At 42.6% G+C, this 17,109-nt stretch overlaps 1 protein-coding gene across 1 annotated transcript in view; it reads right to left on the bottom strand.

The window, feature by feature from the left end:
• Positions 1 to 17,109, bottom strand: part of Adgrv1 (adhesion G protein-coupled receptor V1) — a 508,750-nt gene that overhangs the window by 309,333 nt on the left and 182,308 nt on the right. The window contains 5 exon segments of the mRNA XM_037209551.1: positions 7,765 to 7,936; positions 9,000 to 9,117; positions 12,839 to 13,358; positions 13,511 to 14,084; positions 15,318 to 15,453. Coding sequence (XP_037065446.1) covers positions 7,765 to 7,936; positions 9,000 to 9,117; positions 12,839 to 13,358; positions 13,511 to 14,084; positions 15,318 to 15,453 — 1,520 coding nt within the window.

Genomic DNA, 17,109 nt, shown 5'->3' with positions numbered 1-17,109 from the left:
CAGCTTCCGTGGTGTGAGGGATCAAACCCAGGGCTTCGTTTGTACTAGGTGACCACTCTGTCTTCTGAGCTACAACTTCAGCCCAAGATTGTTTTTAAGGTTTTAAAATTTGAAACAAGTATAAGGATATTTGGTAACAAACTCTGCAATTGCATATAATTTTCCAAAAACATTGTATCAAATCAAAATTAACTCTGTTCATGCTCCACCCTGTTTTTCTCCCAGAAATCACTGATTTTCTGAAGCCTGAATTACTCTTTATAACACATTGTCAATCGCCTGTTATTACACCGATTTATTCTTGCAAGGTGAAATCTGAAATGCTCAGCCGTGTTGCTGGCATCCTGGCATATCCTGCTAAAAGTGACATGATGTGTCTTCAGCTCCACGTGTCGCTGCCTCACGGTACATTAGGCATATTTTTATCACCAGCAAGAGCCTAATCCATCATTAGTTTTGTTGATCATTTAAATGATAATCATGATATCATGAAACAGAACATCAAATCCTTCAGTGTAATCCAAAAAAAAAAGTTCCATCTTAGTCATAAAGTAAACGTTCTTAATCTCATTTTCAGTGTCTAAAGAAATGTGTTTGGCTACCCAGCAGCACCTACTGTTCGCTGCTTCTGCTGATACGCTGTGAGCAAAAGCTGGAATGTGGGAGTAAGTGTATTCTTTCCACGTAGAGAAGCTATAGCTGCCGGATGCAAGAGGCTGGAGCAGTGGGGAAGGGAAGGACAACTGTATTCAAGAGTTAATGTTCCCTGCTGGCCGGGGGACGCCAACTCACAAGAGGCCCTGCGAACTGAGGATCTGGGCACATTAAGTGCCAACAGACACTCTTGTCTTTATTTTTCCAGTAAAATATTCCTTTTCATTGTGACGATGATTAGAACATTACTTAACCACTTACTGTCAAAAGAACATGTTGCAGTCTAAGGAAAGCACTGGCTGGAAGTTGAATAGTACAGATCGGTGCCTACATATAATTAGAGCGGAGACAAAAGGAATCTTCCATCAGACAATGAAATGCTCTGTTCAAACAACGTGCCTGAACTCTATTGAGAAATAGGACTTAGAGATCATATCGGAACCTCTCCAGACTCCCAAACATGATGGGAGACCTCTCATGAACCCGTTGCATGTGGAACTGCAACGGCCCCTTTCCTAGAGAGGCAGCTTGCACCTCAGGGTGGCCTTTTGCCCTAACTAGTATAAAATCACTCTCTCTGGGCTCAGAACTGCTCAGAAGCAGCAAAGTCAAAACAAAACAATACCTTACCTAAATTCTTTTCTAAAGGAAATTTGCACCAATGTCTAAATGCTTCATTTAGTTTAAATAGATTTAGTGGGGTAAGAGTGTGCCTGCTGTCTTAGTTTTCCCCCCCCTGATGTTATAATAAATTAACTTGAGAAAAGCAACTTGAGGATGTAAGGGGTTATTGGCTCACAATTCCAGGTTACAGTCCGTCATTGTGATGGAGTCAAGAAGGTAAGAACTCGAAGCAGCTAGGGACATTACATCCACAGTCAGGGGTAGAGAGCATGAATTATCACATTAATGAATGAGTGCATGCATGAATTGGCGCATGCATGAATGAGTGCATGCATGAATTGGCGCATGCATGAATTAGCGCATGCACACTGGGCGTAAGGCCTTCTGTCATTTTCACTCAGTCTAGAGACCAGCCTACAAAATGGTACTGCTCACATTCCATGTGGTTCTCTCTCCCTCAGTTAACACAATTAAGAAAACCCCTCACAGGCACGCCTACATGCCAATCTAATCTAGACAACTGCTCATTGAGACCCCCTTCTAAGGTCATACACTGTGTCAAGTGAACAGTCACAACTCTCCTACTTCCTGAGCTAATCCTTATTTTGTTAATAGAGAACCATGAGATAAATCATCTGGGAAAGGATGAGTTGACTAAAATTCAAAAGATGGGTTCTAACCTGTCCAAGAAATTGATTAGGCAAGTCAGTTAAATTCTTCCTAACTTGAAAATGAAAAGTACTGAATAAGTGAGCTGTTGACAACAGGAAAAAAAAAATGGAGCAATAAGTTTTAAAGTTGAGGATCAAGAAACTAGACCAAGGGAGACGAACTTTAATCTGTGTGTCCCTCTCTAGACAGATGTGTTTCTGTGTGTGTGCAATATTGTAAACCTCCATTAGTGTTGATGCAGCTTCTGCAGACGTCTGGACTCCCTCAGGCTCCAGGCCCACCCCTTCTTAGCAATAGCACCATCAATCATCTCTTAGGGTCAATTCCTTGCCAAGAACCATGCTAATAACCTGCATTTGCTATCATCACATTTACTCTTCCTAAGTAGCCCTTTTATTAACCCCTTTAAACCTCAGAGGCTGATCAAGGCTAAACAGCCTATCCAGCATTACCTAACTAATTACTGGACAAACTAAGATTTGAACCAAGGACTTCTGTCATCAGAGCTAAAACTCTGAACCGCCTACCATGTGGACTGCTGAACAAGATTGAAACCATTTCTCTGGCAACAACTGCAGACTGTTCTTAGGGCCAAAGGTTAGGACTAATTGTATTTGTCCGTGGGCATATCCACACAGGCTCTCAAACTTCATCACAAAAAATCACGGCTGCTGGTTCCTGGCATATACTGCTAGTTCTCAGTTTATGAGAACTAGAAAGAATCCAAGCCTGGGGAGCCAAACCCATTTTAAGTAATAACATTCATGAAAATACATAGAAGGTTGTAGTGCTTTATTGTTCCCATCTTCTTAAGAACACAGTCGTATTCCTCTCCTTTACTCCTGAGATAGGGTCTAACGCTCAGGCTGGCCCCAGACTTGCATTCCGCATGCCTCAGTCTCGGGAGCACTACGATTAAAGATCTGTGTCTCCACGTTCAGCTTTTCCTTGGTTTAAATTTTCTTTGACTGAAATAAGAATATGCTATCCTTGCCTATGACTTGCCATTTAATAGCTGGGAAGACAGTGGAGACATACTCTTTTGAAGAAGTTATCTTTCTTACCTATCTAAAACATTTAAATGTGGTCTCGCGGCGTTGCTCTAGTTAAGAGAGCGGTCCTCAGCCTTCCCAGTGGTGCAGCCCTTTAGTGCAGTTCCTCATGCTGTGGTGAGGCCCAGCCACAACATTATTGAAAAATGCTACTGTAATTTTGCTACTGTTATGAATTGTGATGTAAGTATCTGTGTTTTTAGATGGTTTTAGGTGACCCCTGTTAAAAAGTAGTTCAACCCATGGAGGAGTTGAGACCCACAGATTGGGAACCATTGAGTTAGGAGAAAGGCTATATGCAGTTAGAGTTCTCTGAATCATCTGCAACATTGTGTCACCCCTGCAAAGAGGACAAGCACAGAGCAGCCAATCTCTGCTTAACTTACCAGCCCTTTCACATTCCTGTCTTCCTCCCTTTCAGTTTGTGGGCACAGCCACGAAAAGTTAGAAGGATGAATGGGATTTAAGTGTTTTCAAGTACAGTACATGAGCTAGCGTTCTGAATCATGCGGAATGAGCTTCTTAGTGCCAGTGAGACACAGTGTTATGTTAGCAGCTGGTGAAACCTCACTGGAGCAAGGTGAAACGCATTACAACACGGGAAATAATAAAACAGAGAGTTCCAGATTTGTAAAAACAGTATTTGGCCAGGTGTTGGTGGCGCACGCCTTTAATCCCAGCACTCGGGAGGCAGAGTCAGGTGGATCTCTGTGAGTTCAAGGCCAGCCTGGGCTACCAAGTGAGCTCCAGGAAAGGTGCAAAGCTATACAGAGAAACCCTGTCTTGAAAAAAAAAAAAAAAAACAGTATTTGTAGCTCTAATATAACTGAATCAGCCATAGTAGCCGGGCATCTGCTCAAAACCACCTCACTTGTAATTCATAAACATCAATCTCTAAAATGCTTTCTGATCAAACAATTTTTTGAACCTCGGATAATAGTTGATTGAATATATTAGATTAAGAAAAATTAGAGCCAGGCGGTGGTAGTGTACACCTTTAATCCCAGCACTCGGGAGGCAGAGCCAGGAGGATCTCTGTGAGTTCGAAGCCAGTCTGGTCTACAGAGTGAGTTCCAGGATAGGCTCCAAAGCTACACAGAGAAACCCTGTCTCAAAAAACCAAAAAAAAAAAAGAAAAGAAAGAAAGAAAAAGAAAAATTAGGATGACTCTGAAATATGAAACCATTATAAAGTAATGCAAAGACAAAAGCTAATGATATGTTTAGTAGCCATAAGATAATAATTTAATTTTTTAAAATCTACAGCTTAGTAAGCAGTTAAAAATTAGTTAAAAAAGAAACTACAGTAATATGAAAAATTTAAAGTATAAAAAAAATAGTTGTGGGTACTGGTGAGATAGCTCAGCAAGTAGAGACACTGGCCACACAGGCCTGGCAAGCTGAGTTCCACGTTTGGAACCCAGTGAAAAGGTCAGAGATAGAGAGACTCCATTCTCTGACTTCCAGGTTAGTAGAGTGGCATGTGCCCCCTAATCATTCAGACATACAGCAATAACAAATAAAAATTTTAAAAGTTGTGTGGCATCAATGAATACTTACTGTTTTATTAATGTTAATATGTAGAATATAAATATGGAGATATTGAGGACTTCTGTTAAACATGTGTTCACTTATTATGAAACAGTCATCACAAATATAGTATGTACTCATTTATATGTGGATATTAGCTGCTAAATCAATGATAACCAAGGTATAATCCACAGAACCACGGAGATTACATATAGATAAGGTACTAGGCAGACAGGTAGAGCTCCCTAGGAAACGGAACTAGAATATTTATGGACAGATCAGGACAGGGGTGACTGGAATGGGAGAATCAAGTGGAAAGGGGATGAGAAGAGGGGATGAGGGAGAGAATACAGGGAGGAACAGCTAAAATTAGGAGCCAATATGGAAGAAGTTTCCGTGTGTGTGTGTGTGTGTGTGTGTGTGTGTGTGTGTGTGTGTGTGTGTATACATGCATACATACACACACACATACATGAAAACAACCTAAGTGACACTGCCATATAACAGGGGAGACAGAGCAACTGGACATCTCTTGCCACCATATAAAGCTTCCAGTACTAGGATTGTGTTACAACTAGTTGAGTTGTTGGCCAAAGGGGTATGTCCCACGGAATCCCCCAAATAACCAATGCTGTCGCCAAGACTCATCAACTGGTGATAAGGCCCCATTGTTGATAACCACACCTACACAACTCATTGAACATGGAAAAGCCTAGCTGGTGCCTACATAGTCTTCACCTTTACGTTCTAGCATCTTTGGTACAAAAAGGTGCTCTGCACACTCCAAAGGAGGAATGGAAATACCAACCCAGTGGTGTCCTACCTGCAAGACATGCTCGTCAATAGTGGCACAAAGCCTGCAGAAGCCACAAACCTGTATCTGATTTGACTTAAGGCTCACTGCCCAAGATGAAATCCATTCCCAACACTGCTGGGTGACCAAGAACCTGAAACTAGATAGCCACAGCTAGACAATACACAGAAAGTGAAAGTCCTTGGAGCACTCAGCCCTAAATGGGATGCTTCCATCCAATCCCTCCCTTAGGGACCAGAAGGCTAGGAGGACTAGGAGGCTGAAAGAGTGTAAGAGCCGGAAGGGATGGAGGACACCAAGGAAACAAGCTTTCGAAATCAACAGGACCAATGCACATCTGAACTCACAGAGACTGGGGTAGCTTGCACAGAGCCTGCACAGGTCTGCACCCACTGGGCTCCCAGAGCTGAAAGGAGAAATGGATACATACACCCATCCCTGACCAGGAAGCAATCCACAACTGATAACCCCTTGCAAATGTGTAGCTTTCCCCAAGGGAGTCTCGCTGGGGAAACAAACTACTCTTAAGGGGAGGCTGCATGTCCAGCAGTAGATTTTTTTTTTCACTTTTATGTTACAGGTCTTTGTGTATATATTATGGCTTTCAGTTTTATATTTTTATGGGATTCTTGAGTGTGAGAATGAGTGTGTATCTGTGTCTGTATCTGTTTCTTGTGTCTTTTCTTGAACCCTTTTTCTTCTGTTTGTTTTGTTTTATTCTGATGTGTTAGTTTTTGTCCTATCTTTTATATTATTATATTATATTATTATTTTCCCTTAGACGCCTGTTTGTTTTCTAATGAGAGAGAGAGAGAAAGGGGTGGATTTGCCAGGGAGAGGAGGAGAAGGGGCTGGGAGGAGGAGACGGAGAGGAAAGTGTAGTCAGGATGTATTTTGTGAGAAGAGAATCTATTTTCAATAAAAAGAAAAATTAAAAAAATAAATTCTTCATTGTTCTTTCTGCATTTAAGTAGTTAGGGCTTAATAAGAAGACTGCATATAAAGATTTATTTCTAGGAAAAACAAAAACTATACCAAAAATAGGAATGAGTGACTAGCACCTGTGAAGCAAAGGCGAAGGGGGCCACGATGAGGCCAGCGGCTGCCTTTAACACAACAGAACACTTGGGGTGAAGAAGAGCAGCTGCTCTCCCACCCTCCAGGCTGCCCTGCTAGATACAAGGAGACAGAAAAGCAACCTCCCACTGCAGAAGTTCTAACAGGACCTAGAAACTTTGCTGGCACTGCAAAGTTTAAAGAATAAATTATTCTGGGGAGAAACAGGGTACTGAGAAAATTACCCTCGAAGGCATGAATTAATAAAAAATATCGTCCTGTACCAAGTGGATTTCTTCATCAGCACTTCTCATATGAAACAGCTAGAGGCCGGAACTCGGTCTCACAACCCACGAAAAGCAAAGTGGCAATTACCAAGGGCACGCAAGCTTCAGTGATCAGTGACGAGTGGTCCTCTCAGTTTCAGAACAGAAATTGCACAAAATAGGAAAATATGTACGGAGGCAGCCTTAAACGAGATTAGTAAAATTATAACGGCAATTCTCTAAAGGTGAAAAACCAAGGAGAGCAATGAAAGACTGAAATCTACAGTGATGCTGTCTTAAAAGAGTCTTGAGCATTATGAACAGCTTCAAGGCAGGTGTAGCTGTGTGTGCTTCCTCTGTTGCATAACGTTTGTGGCTCATGCAAAGAAGCCATCATGCTTTTGAACATTCATGTAATAATCTGGTGGCCAGGCTTTTATCAGATATTTTAATTTAATAAATATGCAGCCAAGAATAAATGGTTCTGGGTGTACTTTAGGCATTTAAGCATTAAAATCCCCAGAGGAGTCGATAGAAGAACAGCTACCCGTGATTATTAAACACCCTGTTAGCTCAGTTGGGTCACTGTGCCTATGACATTTGAATGATGCAGACTGTCTTAGCAGTGGGGTCAGCGTCTGCCTCCCAGAGCCACGTGCAGCCCGACCCAGTGCTCCTTTATCTGAGCATGTACCAAGCAGGCTTTCTGTGCCTGTTCTTATAAATCAGAACTACACTACCCAAGAATCTGTGAAAGAGAATAAAGATCCCTCGTGTGTAAACGGAAGAAGAAACGTTTTTGAATGCGATAAGAGCAAAGCTGTAAATAGTCGGAGTCAGTTAGAGATCCTAATCTGGCTGACACACGGCGAGCCGCTGGGCCAAAGGGGCCCTAGAAATGGCGAGAAACAGAAACACAGAAAACACTCTCAGCAAAAATTGACGATGGCATAAATTTTACCTCTTAAATCTTTGGTCTAGAAAAAGAGGTTTTGACATTATGGCTAGACATAATTACCACATAATGTGTAAGTTTCAATGATAATGCTCTGCGGTGAATAATTCTAAAGAAATGGTTAGCTGTCCATAGCACTTACCTTCTCCGGATTGAGCTCAAGGTGGATAAAGCATCTTGTTTGACCCACTCTGCAAGTTGTGACCCCTGCCACAAACCGGAGCTCATCTGTGAGGTTTAGCCCCTCTTTCTGGAGAATGGTGGCTGTTTGGTTAAGTGTGACTCGCCAAAAGACCTGGACATCTTCGAAGGCCCTGTTCACAAAACAAGCCCATGCAATACAGTGACAGAGTGACTCACAAGCCTGGCAGACAGGCTAACTGTCCCTCCTCCTCGACGGACTGACAGCACCTACTGTATGATAGACAATGCTGAGAGTGAGGAACGCTTCCAGGGGAGAAAAGAAAACTACGACTCATGGTCTCCATGGTATTCTCTGACTACACACTGGTCAGTAATGAACTGACATTCAGTGAGGAATGTTAAGTAAAATCTTTCTGTCCAATGTAACAAAAATGCACTAACAAAAGGCAGAGATAATCTCTGACCTCAAGTAAATGGTTATTATTTGGTTTTTTTCCCAATATTTTCTCTGGAGAAAGACACTACTCCTTTAAAAAAAAAAAAAAAAAGCTATAATGATAACATTTAAAGGCAAACGATGTCCTACATTTTTACAGAATAGGCCGCAGTGGAGGTAATAACCCATACGTATGTGCATGGACATACCAAGTACATACATGTACTGAACTCCCAAAGACTTACTACAAAATTCACCTGCAAGGAAAGCTCTGATACTCCCAGTGTCCTAGGAGCCCAGTGGTTACAATCAGTCATCTCAGAGTGGTTATAGTGATTGATTTGCATGGAATGCAAAACACAGTAGGCAATCCTGTTATGGTTCAAAACCCAATGTGTTAAGTAATAGCTGGAGAACAACAGTATCTCTCGGCTAGTGGGGTGCTTTGACCAGTAAAACACTTTCCATCCTAGCCTGACAACCCAAATTTAATCCCTAAGACCCATGGGAGAAGAAAAGTAACAACTGAAAGTTGTCCTCTGACCCAACCATACCATCATAGGGGCATGACCCCCACAGCACAAATGATAATAATAAATATATTTTTAATTAAAGGGATGTATTAATACTAAAAACCTAGCTGCAGAATAGCTTCTATCAACGTTCACTCTACCTTCAGCATTCTGTACGAGTCTTAAGTTCTGTGTACAATTTCAGGATGTTACATCTACACCCTCACACGCTTGTGCACACACACGCATGCACGCGCACGCGCGCACACACACACACACACCTACCTGTTTGGCTGCCTTGTGATAACTAGGGGCTGTCTGCTCTTACCAGCCCCTTCCCTCAGTTCCAGGCCTCGTTGGGACTCCTCACTGAAGCCTATGATGCCATTGTGGAGGTCACTCCCTGAAAAGGAAAATGGAAGGCTGTAACAGCCTGAGAGATTTATGAGCCCTCCAGTGCCACAGTCGTCTTGATAGCCCAGAGAGGATAAATGAGAAACTAACAAGTGGGAGGTGAGAGCTATGATTTTTTAGTAAGTTCTCAAACAGGACAAAACAAGATACATTAAGAAAAGGCAAAAGCCCTCAGACCGAGGCTGGACACGATTTTCTAAAGCGCCTCCACAGCACATTTCATAGCCATTGGCATTTTACATCCCTCAGAACACCAGCTCCACCACAGCAACAACTGTTTCTTGACAGCGCTGTCCCCGACAAGGAGAGTGGCAGCTCATGGCAGGCACTGAGTAAGTACTGTCCTGTAAGTGAACTGTGTAAGTAAGCACCTTCCTGAGAGCGCTGACAGCCGATGTCACACACTCACTTCTCTGCCCCAGAAAAATAAAAGAGAATGATTAAGCAAATCCTGAGCATCTGAGTGTTAGAAGTCCAGATCATAGGAGGTTATAGAAACCACTACAGACACACACACACACACACACACACACACACACACACACACACTCTCTCTCTCTCTCTCTCTCTCTCTCTCTCTCTCTCTCTCTCTCGTTTTCTCTCTCACACACACACACACACATACACACACTCATTTTCTCTCTCTCTCTCACACACACACACATACACACACACTCATTTTTCTCTCTCTCTCACACACACACAGACACAAACACACACACTCATTTTCTCTCTCTCTCTCTCTCTCACACACACACATACACACTCATTTTCTCTCTCTCACACACATATACACACACTCATTCTCTCTCTCCCTCTCACACACACATACACACACACTCATTCTCTCTCACACACACACAGACACAAATACACACACTCATTTTCTCTCTCTCTCTCACACACACACACTCATTCTCTCTCTCTCACACACACACACACATACACACTCATTCTCTTTCTCTCTCTCTCTCTCTCTCTCTCTCTCTCTCTCTCTCACACACACACACACACACACACACACACACACACACACACACACTCAGAGAAGCTTAAGCCGGGTCCAGCCTGGAGTCCAGAGCATGCTAACACAGTCCCTCGTGTCCACAAGCACATGAGTGAATGTGGATTAGGAAAGTATCTAAACTCCTGTACACATTGTCCCATTCTGAGTGTCCCAGTCTTTCAACGTTATCCCAGAAGGAAAGGTCCTAAAGCAGTCAGCCTGAAAAACAACCTGAGGTTGATCTCCCAGCTCTGAAGTGTAAGGAAACAAGGACACCACGTGTCATGGACATCCATGTGATGGGCTACATTTGTCCTCACTCTTCCTGTGTGCTTCTTTATCAGCAACATTTCAAACCTTCATTCATCAATGAATCATTACAATCGCATCTTAGCCGAGCCTCAGAATATTACGTTAATTATTTTCTCTTTTGTAACAATTGTTCCCTCCAAAGCATTGTTTCTCTTGTTTCTTGGTAGTTTAAGTTTCCTGTCTTCTTTTGTAGGGCGATAACAACTGATGGGGTCTACTTAAAATTCTCTTATCACGTCTACAATAAATTTGAGCTGCATTTTTAGCAAGGTGATTCTGGACGTTCAATGTACCAGATAGATTTAGTGCCTGGCTTATTTAAAGTGGGTTCTAACATCTAAATGTGAAAAGATGATGAAGACTGGTTGAAGATAAGAGGAATTAATAAAGTTAATGATCTAATTAAAACAGAAACACTATTAAGAGGAAAGGCCAGTTGTATGAAAGACAAGATGGAATATTCAGACAGAATAAAAGAATAAAGGACCTAAAATAATGCAGTCATGTGGGACATGACGGGTGATGGTATCAGCTGTGCTACGACACATGATATCAATAGACTGGAGTCTACTGCATCCTATACACATGATGGAGAATCTGCTCAGCCATTTGAGGGGCACAAAGCTGATATTTGGGCAGGCTTTGGTGTGTCACATTGCCTGAGAAATGTAGAAGCAGATTCGTGCCAAATAACATCCTGATCACCAAAGAGCACTCTGTCAACAACCTAAGCAGGACTCAAGTCCTCTCCATTATTCAGTAACTAATGGAGCACTGTTTGGAACAGTGAGGAACCTCCAGGAACTGTTTTTATTTCCACACTAATTGATAGACATTTTGGCTGTCAGCTGTGATCATATCTGAATGGCTGTAATAAAATATTTAAGCTTTAGAAAGTGAGGGCAATGCTTAATTCCAAATTAATTTTAGTAGAAATATACAAATTACATTAAGCCAATGTAACAAGCTTGCAGAAATGAATTAAAATTTACAATGTTCCAAATAAACTGTTGGATTAGGAGTGGTATTAATTATAATTAGTGAAAATTTGTAGGGTAACATAAACAGAAGAAACACTATAAAGGAAGTTACTATGACATACTATGGGTGATTAAAATAGCATAAATACGAGGAAGCATCGTGCTCTAATGGTGATCCCTGAGATCTAGTGCACAGCATGGGAGTAGTTAATACCTTGGTATTGTACACTTTGAGATTGCTAAGAACAAACCTCAGATGATCTCACCACAGAAACATTAAGTATTTGAGATGATATATAAGTTAGCCTGATTTAATGATCTGACTACTTATTCATAAATCACATCCCATGATATGAAAACAGATAACGTACAGTCAAAATAAAACACAATCATGAAATGGCCTTGTTACTATTTTAGTTAGTTATTGGCAATCTGATCTACTTTATCTAATGAAATATATATCCAGAGGTAAACTACAAGTTACCACCAAATCTAGATGTGTAAGGAGCCCCTAAAATAACTAAAAATGTAAGCTATTGTTTCATGTGTGTGTATATGTGCAAGTATGATGTACACACATATGTCATACGTGAGAGCAGGAGAGAGAAGCTGCAATACAATGACTGTGCATTTGCTTTTGATCAAAAGCAGCAGAAAAACTTAAACTATTGTAACATAAATGTACAGGACTCTGTATGTGTGTACATACATATGCATACACATGTACATCATTCATACATGCATACATATTTATGTGTGTGTATCCAACTAGCACAATGATTATATAAATTGTGTTGTGTCAAAAACAATAAAAGATACTATTTTGATTTAATCCATAACAAATACAGGAAATTTCTTGATGACAACTTTGCTTGAGGACTGATTACTGAAAGTGGCTCAAAATTTAAAATAAGGTTCCAAAACAATATAAACAATCATGTTTGGACATCAAAACAGCATTTTTCTAGAAAAATAATGTGGATTTAAGGACTTTTCTCTATTATGTGAAACTACAGATTTACAGATCCTGTACCTGACTCTTATCTATGTAACATCTATAATACGTTAAATTGTAGTCTAACCTCAAAACAACATGAACTCATGTTATGGTTCATTACTTTAGGAAGACAATTGGTTGTTGTTGCTGCTATTGTTATTTAGATAGGTCTCACGATATTTCCCTGGCTGACCTGGAACTCACTGTGTAGACCAGGCTGGTCTTGAACTTAGACAGATCCACCTGCCTCTGCCACCTGAGTGCTAGGATTAAGGGCGTGTGCCACCATGCCTATCCTAAAGGAAGACCATTTTTAATGAACTATTATGAGTGAGTCAAGTGACTGTCTTAGGTTGTTGAAAACACGACGTTGTAAGTGCATACATACATCATCTCCGTCCTGCTCTGCCATTACCTGTGATAATGACTACAGCGAAGGCTGAAAACCCCGTATTGTCCTTTCCTCTCACAATCTGCGCTCCCCCTTGAGGGTCTGTGAGGAACACGTAGAAGAACTCCTGCCCCTCAGGCTCATCGTCATCCAGAATCTGAACTGATATTTTCCGTTCTCTTTCCCCATCTAGAAATGTAAGGGTGAGCTCCTGTTCTTCAAAGTCTTCTTCTTCGACTGCCCATGTTAGGTTGGCAACTCCATAGGCATCCGGGAAGGGCCACACACTTGGTTCCTTCTGAACACATCTTCCACCAAACGTCTTCGCTGTTACGCTGACATTGCCTGTGAACCCACCAGTCCTCTGGATAAGGATTTCTGCAGTGCTTAATGTGCTGTTCGTCATTTCCTCTGCCACATAAACAGTGGGAGGTCCAAGGCTGAGTGTTCCATAGACCGCAGCATGAGCAGCTTCTGGGGCCAAGTCAGGCTTCTCAGACACAGCGCCGTGAGTGGTGGCAGGCTTCTCAGGGGTGGCAGGCTTCTCGGGGGTGGCAGGCTTCTCAGGGGTGGCAGGCTTCTCGGGGGTGACAGGCTTCTCAGGGGTGGCAGGCTTCTCTAGCTTCTCGGGGTGGCAGGCTTCTCGGGGGTGGCAGGCTTCTCGGGGGTGGCAGGCTTCTCCGGGGTGACAGGCACACCTGCTGCCTCTGTAACAGCGGCAAACATCTCAGTGCTGTATGGAATGGCAGTGACCCTGCTTGTGTTAGGGCGTGTGGTGGAACCAGTTTCTATAGCAGGAAGAGTGCTGTCAAGTGTCACCATCACTGCTGTTGTGGGGACACCCACTCCAGCTAGGTCATCATTGTCCAATATGGTGACCACTGCAACACTGTATTCTGGATTTAGACGAGGTCTCCAATTCACATCACCCTTTCTTGGCCCCCTACTTTCTACTGAAGTAAGATTAATGTAAAAAGTTTCTTCTCTCTCAGGAAGCTGATCATTAATAATGGTTATTTCAAAATCGGCCTCGGCTTGGAATCTCTGAAAAGAAAGTTCACCATTCTGAACAGGCTCAAAGTCTTCCCGAGCCTTGGCACTTCCCGAGGTCGTCTTGTAGGAGACTGTAATCAGATCACTGTTAAACCCAAACAGTCTTTGCACGTGTATTCGGATCGTCTGGGCATCCTCCGACACTGTGATAGTTCTTGAGCTAGGGGAAAACTGGAAGACTCCCATGGGTTCAATTTCAGCAGTAGTGAAACCTGGTCTGGAAAAGAAATTGAACCATAAGGACTGGTTTTAGCACAGGAATAGCACTATGGAGTTCTTCAATACTTGAAATGCTGCTCACTTCTGAGAATCACTCTAGAAATACTATGTTCCCTCAGACTCCAGACGACCTTCTTTACACACTGGAAGTAAAAGCTCAAGAGAGGCAGAGGCTGCAGCAACCGAGACAGCTTAGGGACAAGCTTAGGCCAAGCAGCTTAGGGAAAGCTCACATCTGAGCGCCGATGTCCCTCACACGGGGACAATTGGACACATAATGCTAAGCACACAGTTGGTACTGGAGGCAGCAGGGCAGGGCAGGCTTACAGAAATGGGGTGAGCCCTGTAAACTTGTTTGTCATTAATGTTGTTAAAGACCTTTAAATTTGTCACCTGAGGTATTTTCTTTGGACAAATATTATTTTAAATGGGATATGTATAATCAACCACACTAAGCTCTACAGATAACCATTCCCCATCCACAAACATGTATGTAACCATTCTTGAACCTACACTAGTCCATTGCATAGTCCCTGTCTGTTATTATGGCAAAGCCCATCCCAAATAAGAGAAAAGTCAACTGTGTTTAGTTATCTGAAAATATACTGTGTTCCATATAAACAGTTATTACAGATAAATAACAATGTAAATACAATTATACAGAAAGGAGCCACTGACTTCAACCAATAATTCCATTAGTTTACTGTGATTCTTTATGCATATTCTTTTTTTGTTGTTTTGTTTTTGTTTTTTGATACAGGGTTTCTCTGTGTAGTTTTGGTGCCTGTCCTGGATCTCAGATCTCACTCTGTAGACCAGGCGGGCCTCAAACTCACAGAGATCCACCTGGCTCTGCCTCCTGATGCTGGGTTTAAAGGCGTGCGCCACCACCACCGGCCTCCTTTCTGCATATTCTTAAAGGTGTGGGGAAACAGGAGTTCACAGCTCCTCCACAGAGGACTTTGAAAACTGGAGACTGTGTCATTAGTGAAGCTGCAAGGCCAGCATCTGCTCTGGGCTGGAGGGCAAGGCAGCTCACTGCAAGGCAGAAAGAAAGGTGGGGCCTCCATTGAAAGCACTCTCCTGTCTCTGGCTGCAAGCCACGCCCTGCTCCACACCGGAACTGCAGCTGCCTCCGAATCCAGGCAGCGGCGAAGCCCGCGGTGTCTTGCTCAGGTCGGACTGCAGCACTGCCAATGATTCTTAGAGGGTGAAGTTATCCTGGCCGTACCGAAGCTGAGCCCCGCCAGCACCGCGGCTCCTTAGGCCCGACAGGTGAAGGACAAACGCCTCCGGCTGACCAGGGCGGGGAAACGCCCGCAGCGCCATCCCCTTCCTCCGTTCTCCGTGCAAAAAAGAAAGACTCCCTGGAAGAAGAATGACGGCAAAGTCACTTTCCACTTCTCTCTCCGGTCTCTTAAATCCCATCCTATGTGCACGGGTGTTTCGCCAGCATGTAGGTCTGCGCACCATGTGTGTGCAGTGCCCACGGAGGCCACAGGATCCCCCGGGACCAGAGTCACAGATAGTTCTGAGCTATCTTGGGGGTGCTGGGAATGGAACCCAGGTCCTCTGGAAAAGCAGCCAGTACTCTTAACCACTGAGCCATCGGTCCTGACCACTTGTGTTTCTTAAACTGGATTTTGATGCTAACACACATTTGATGCCGAAATGATCTCTTTTCCAAAATTTGATTGGGTTCCAGAAAGATAATATGTTTAATAAAAGGAACAAGAAATAAATACATTTATAGAAATCTCCTGAGACCACACAGCCATTTCTCACTTCCTGCTTCCTCCCCCCTTTCCTTCCTTTCCTCCCCCTTCCCCTCTCTCTCCTTTCCTCTCCCCTTCCCTCCCCTTCCTCCCCCTTACCCTCTTCACTCCCTCCGCCCACTTCCTTCCTTCCCTCTCCCTTCTTCTCACTCTTTCTCTCCAATTACCAAATCCAGCACCGAAAAGAGAATGGCCACAATGGGGTTAGGCAAGCTTTCCTGTAAGTTTGGTGTTGAGCTGTGGTAAAATTCTGGCCACAGCACTTTTTAAGAGCTTGATACCACAGGAATTTGAGGTAAAATATCACAATATTACAAAACAAATATCACAATACAAAATATGTGTATTTTACTTTAGATTACATCAGAAGAAAATGTCATGAGTAAGAAAGATTACAAGTGTTAAGTCTAGTCCGTGAGTTTAGGAATTATATTTATTATTCATTATATTTAAATGTTATTATAAAAGCTCAAAAGAGTAATCTACTTTATTTGAAAGTACATACATACTGTTTGTGAGTTCCTTGTTTGTTTAATAAAGTTATTCACTAAACAATTTAAAAAATTCACATGCAAGCACAATCACATACAAACATATACATAAAGAACAAGATTCCTACATAGACTGTCAGAGCTTAATTGTACAGAGGCAGACATATCACCACACGTGCCGGAAAGGATAGAAGACTAACAATAAGTAAGTGTGGAACAGGGGGGCTGGAATGCAGGTAAGAAGACAATAAAAGATCTTTAACTTAGGGATGAGCAAGAAGAAAACAAGGATCTCATTGGCTGACATATTGGATCTGGTTTCTGTGTGATGGATGTGAAACATGCTGCCCAAGGTAGCTCTGGTACCATGGCGTCACCCAGCGAAGCAGTAGACCAATTTATTCTACACTGACTGATACTTCTGCTGCCATGGCGGCTGATGGAGCCTTGCAGTCATTTCTGGAGTCTCTATTTTATTCTCATCTTCTAAAGGGCTTCAGTGGTCATTCAGTTTCTTGGCTAAGTGAAACTTAGGGGAAATAATCATTCCATCTGAGGGACTGTGGATCTCAGCTCTTATATTGGAGTCTTGAGATTTATGATTCACAGTAATATTTGTCTGGTGAGCAGGGAAATACCACAAATAAGGGGGTGGGTAGAAAATTCTGAGACAGAGATGAGTTGGTCACACCTGCCACCAGGGAAACTGCAGTGTGCTCTGTGCACCACAACTGAGGTCACACCATCCAACATCCAC

Source organism: Peromyscus leucopus, chromosome 11 (genome assembly GCF_004664715.2).
Source record: "Peromyscus leucopus breed LL Stock chromosome 11, UCI_PerLeu_2.1, whole genome shotgun sequence".
Classification (NCBI taxonomy): domain Eukaryota; kingdom Metazoa; phylum Chordata; class Mammalia; order Rodentia; family Cricetidae; genus Peromyscus; species Peromyscus leucopus.
The sequence above is the reverse complement of the archived record's forward strand: the minus strand, read 5'-3'. Positions and strand labels throughout refer to the sequence as shown.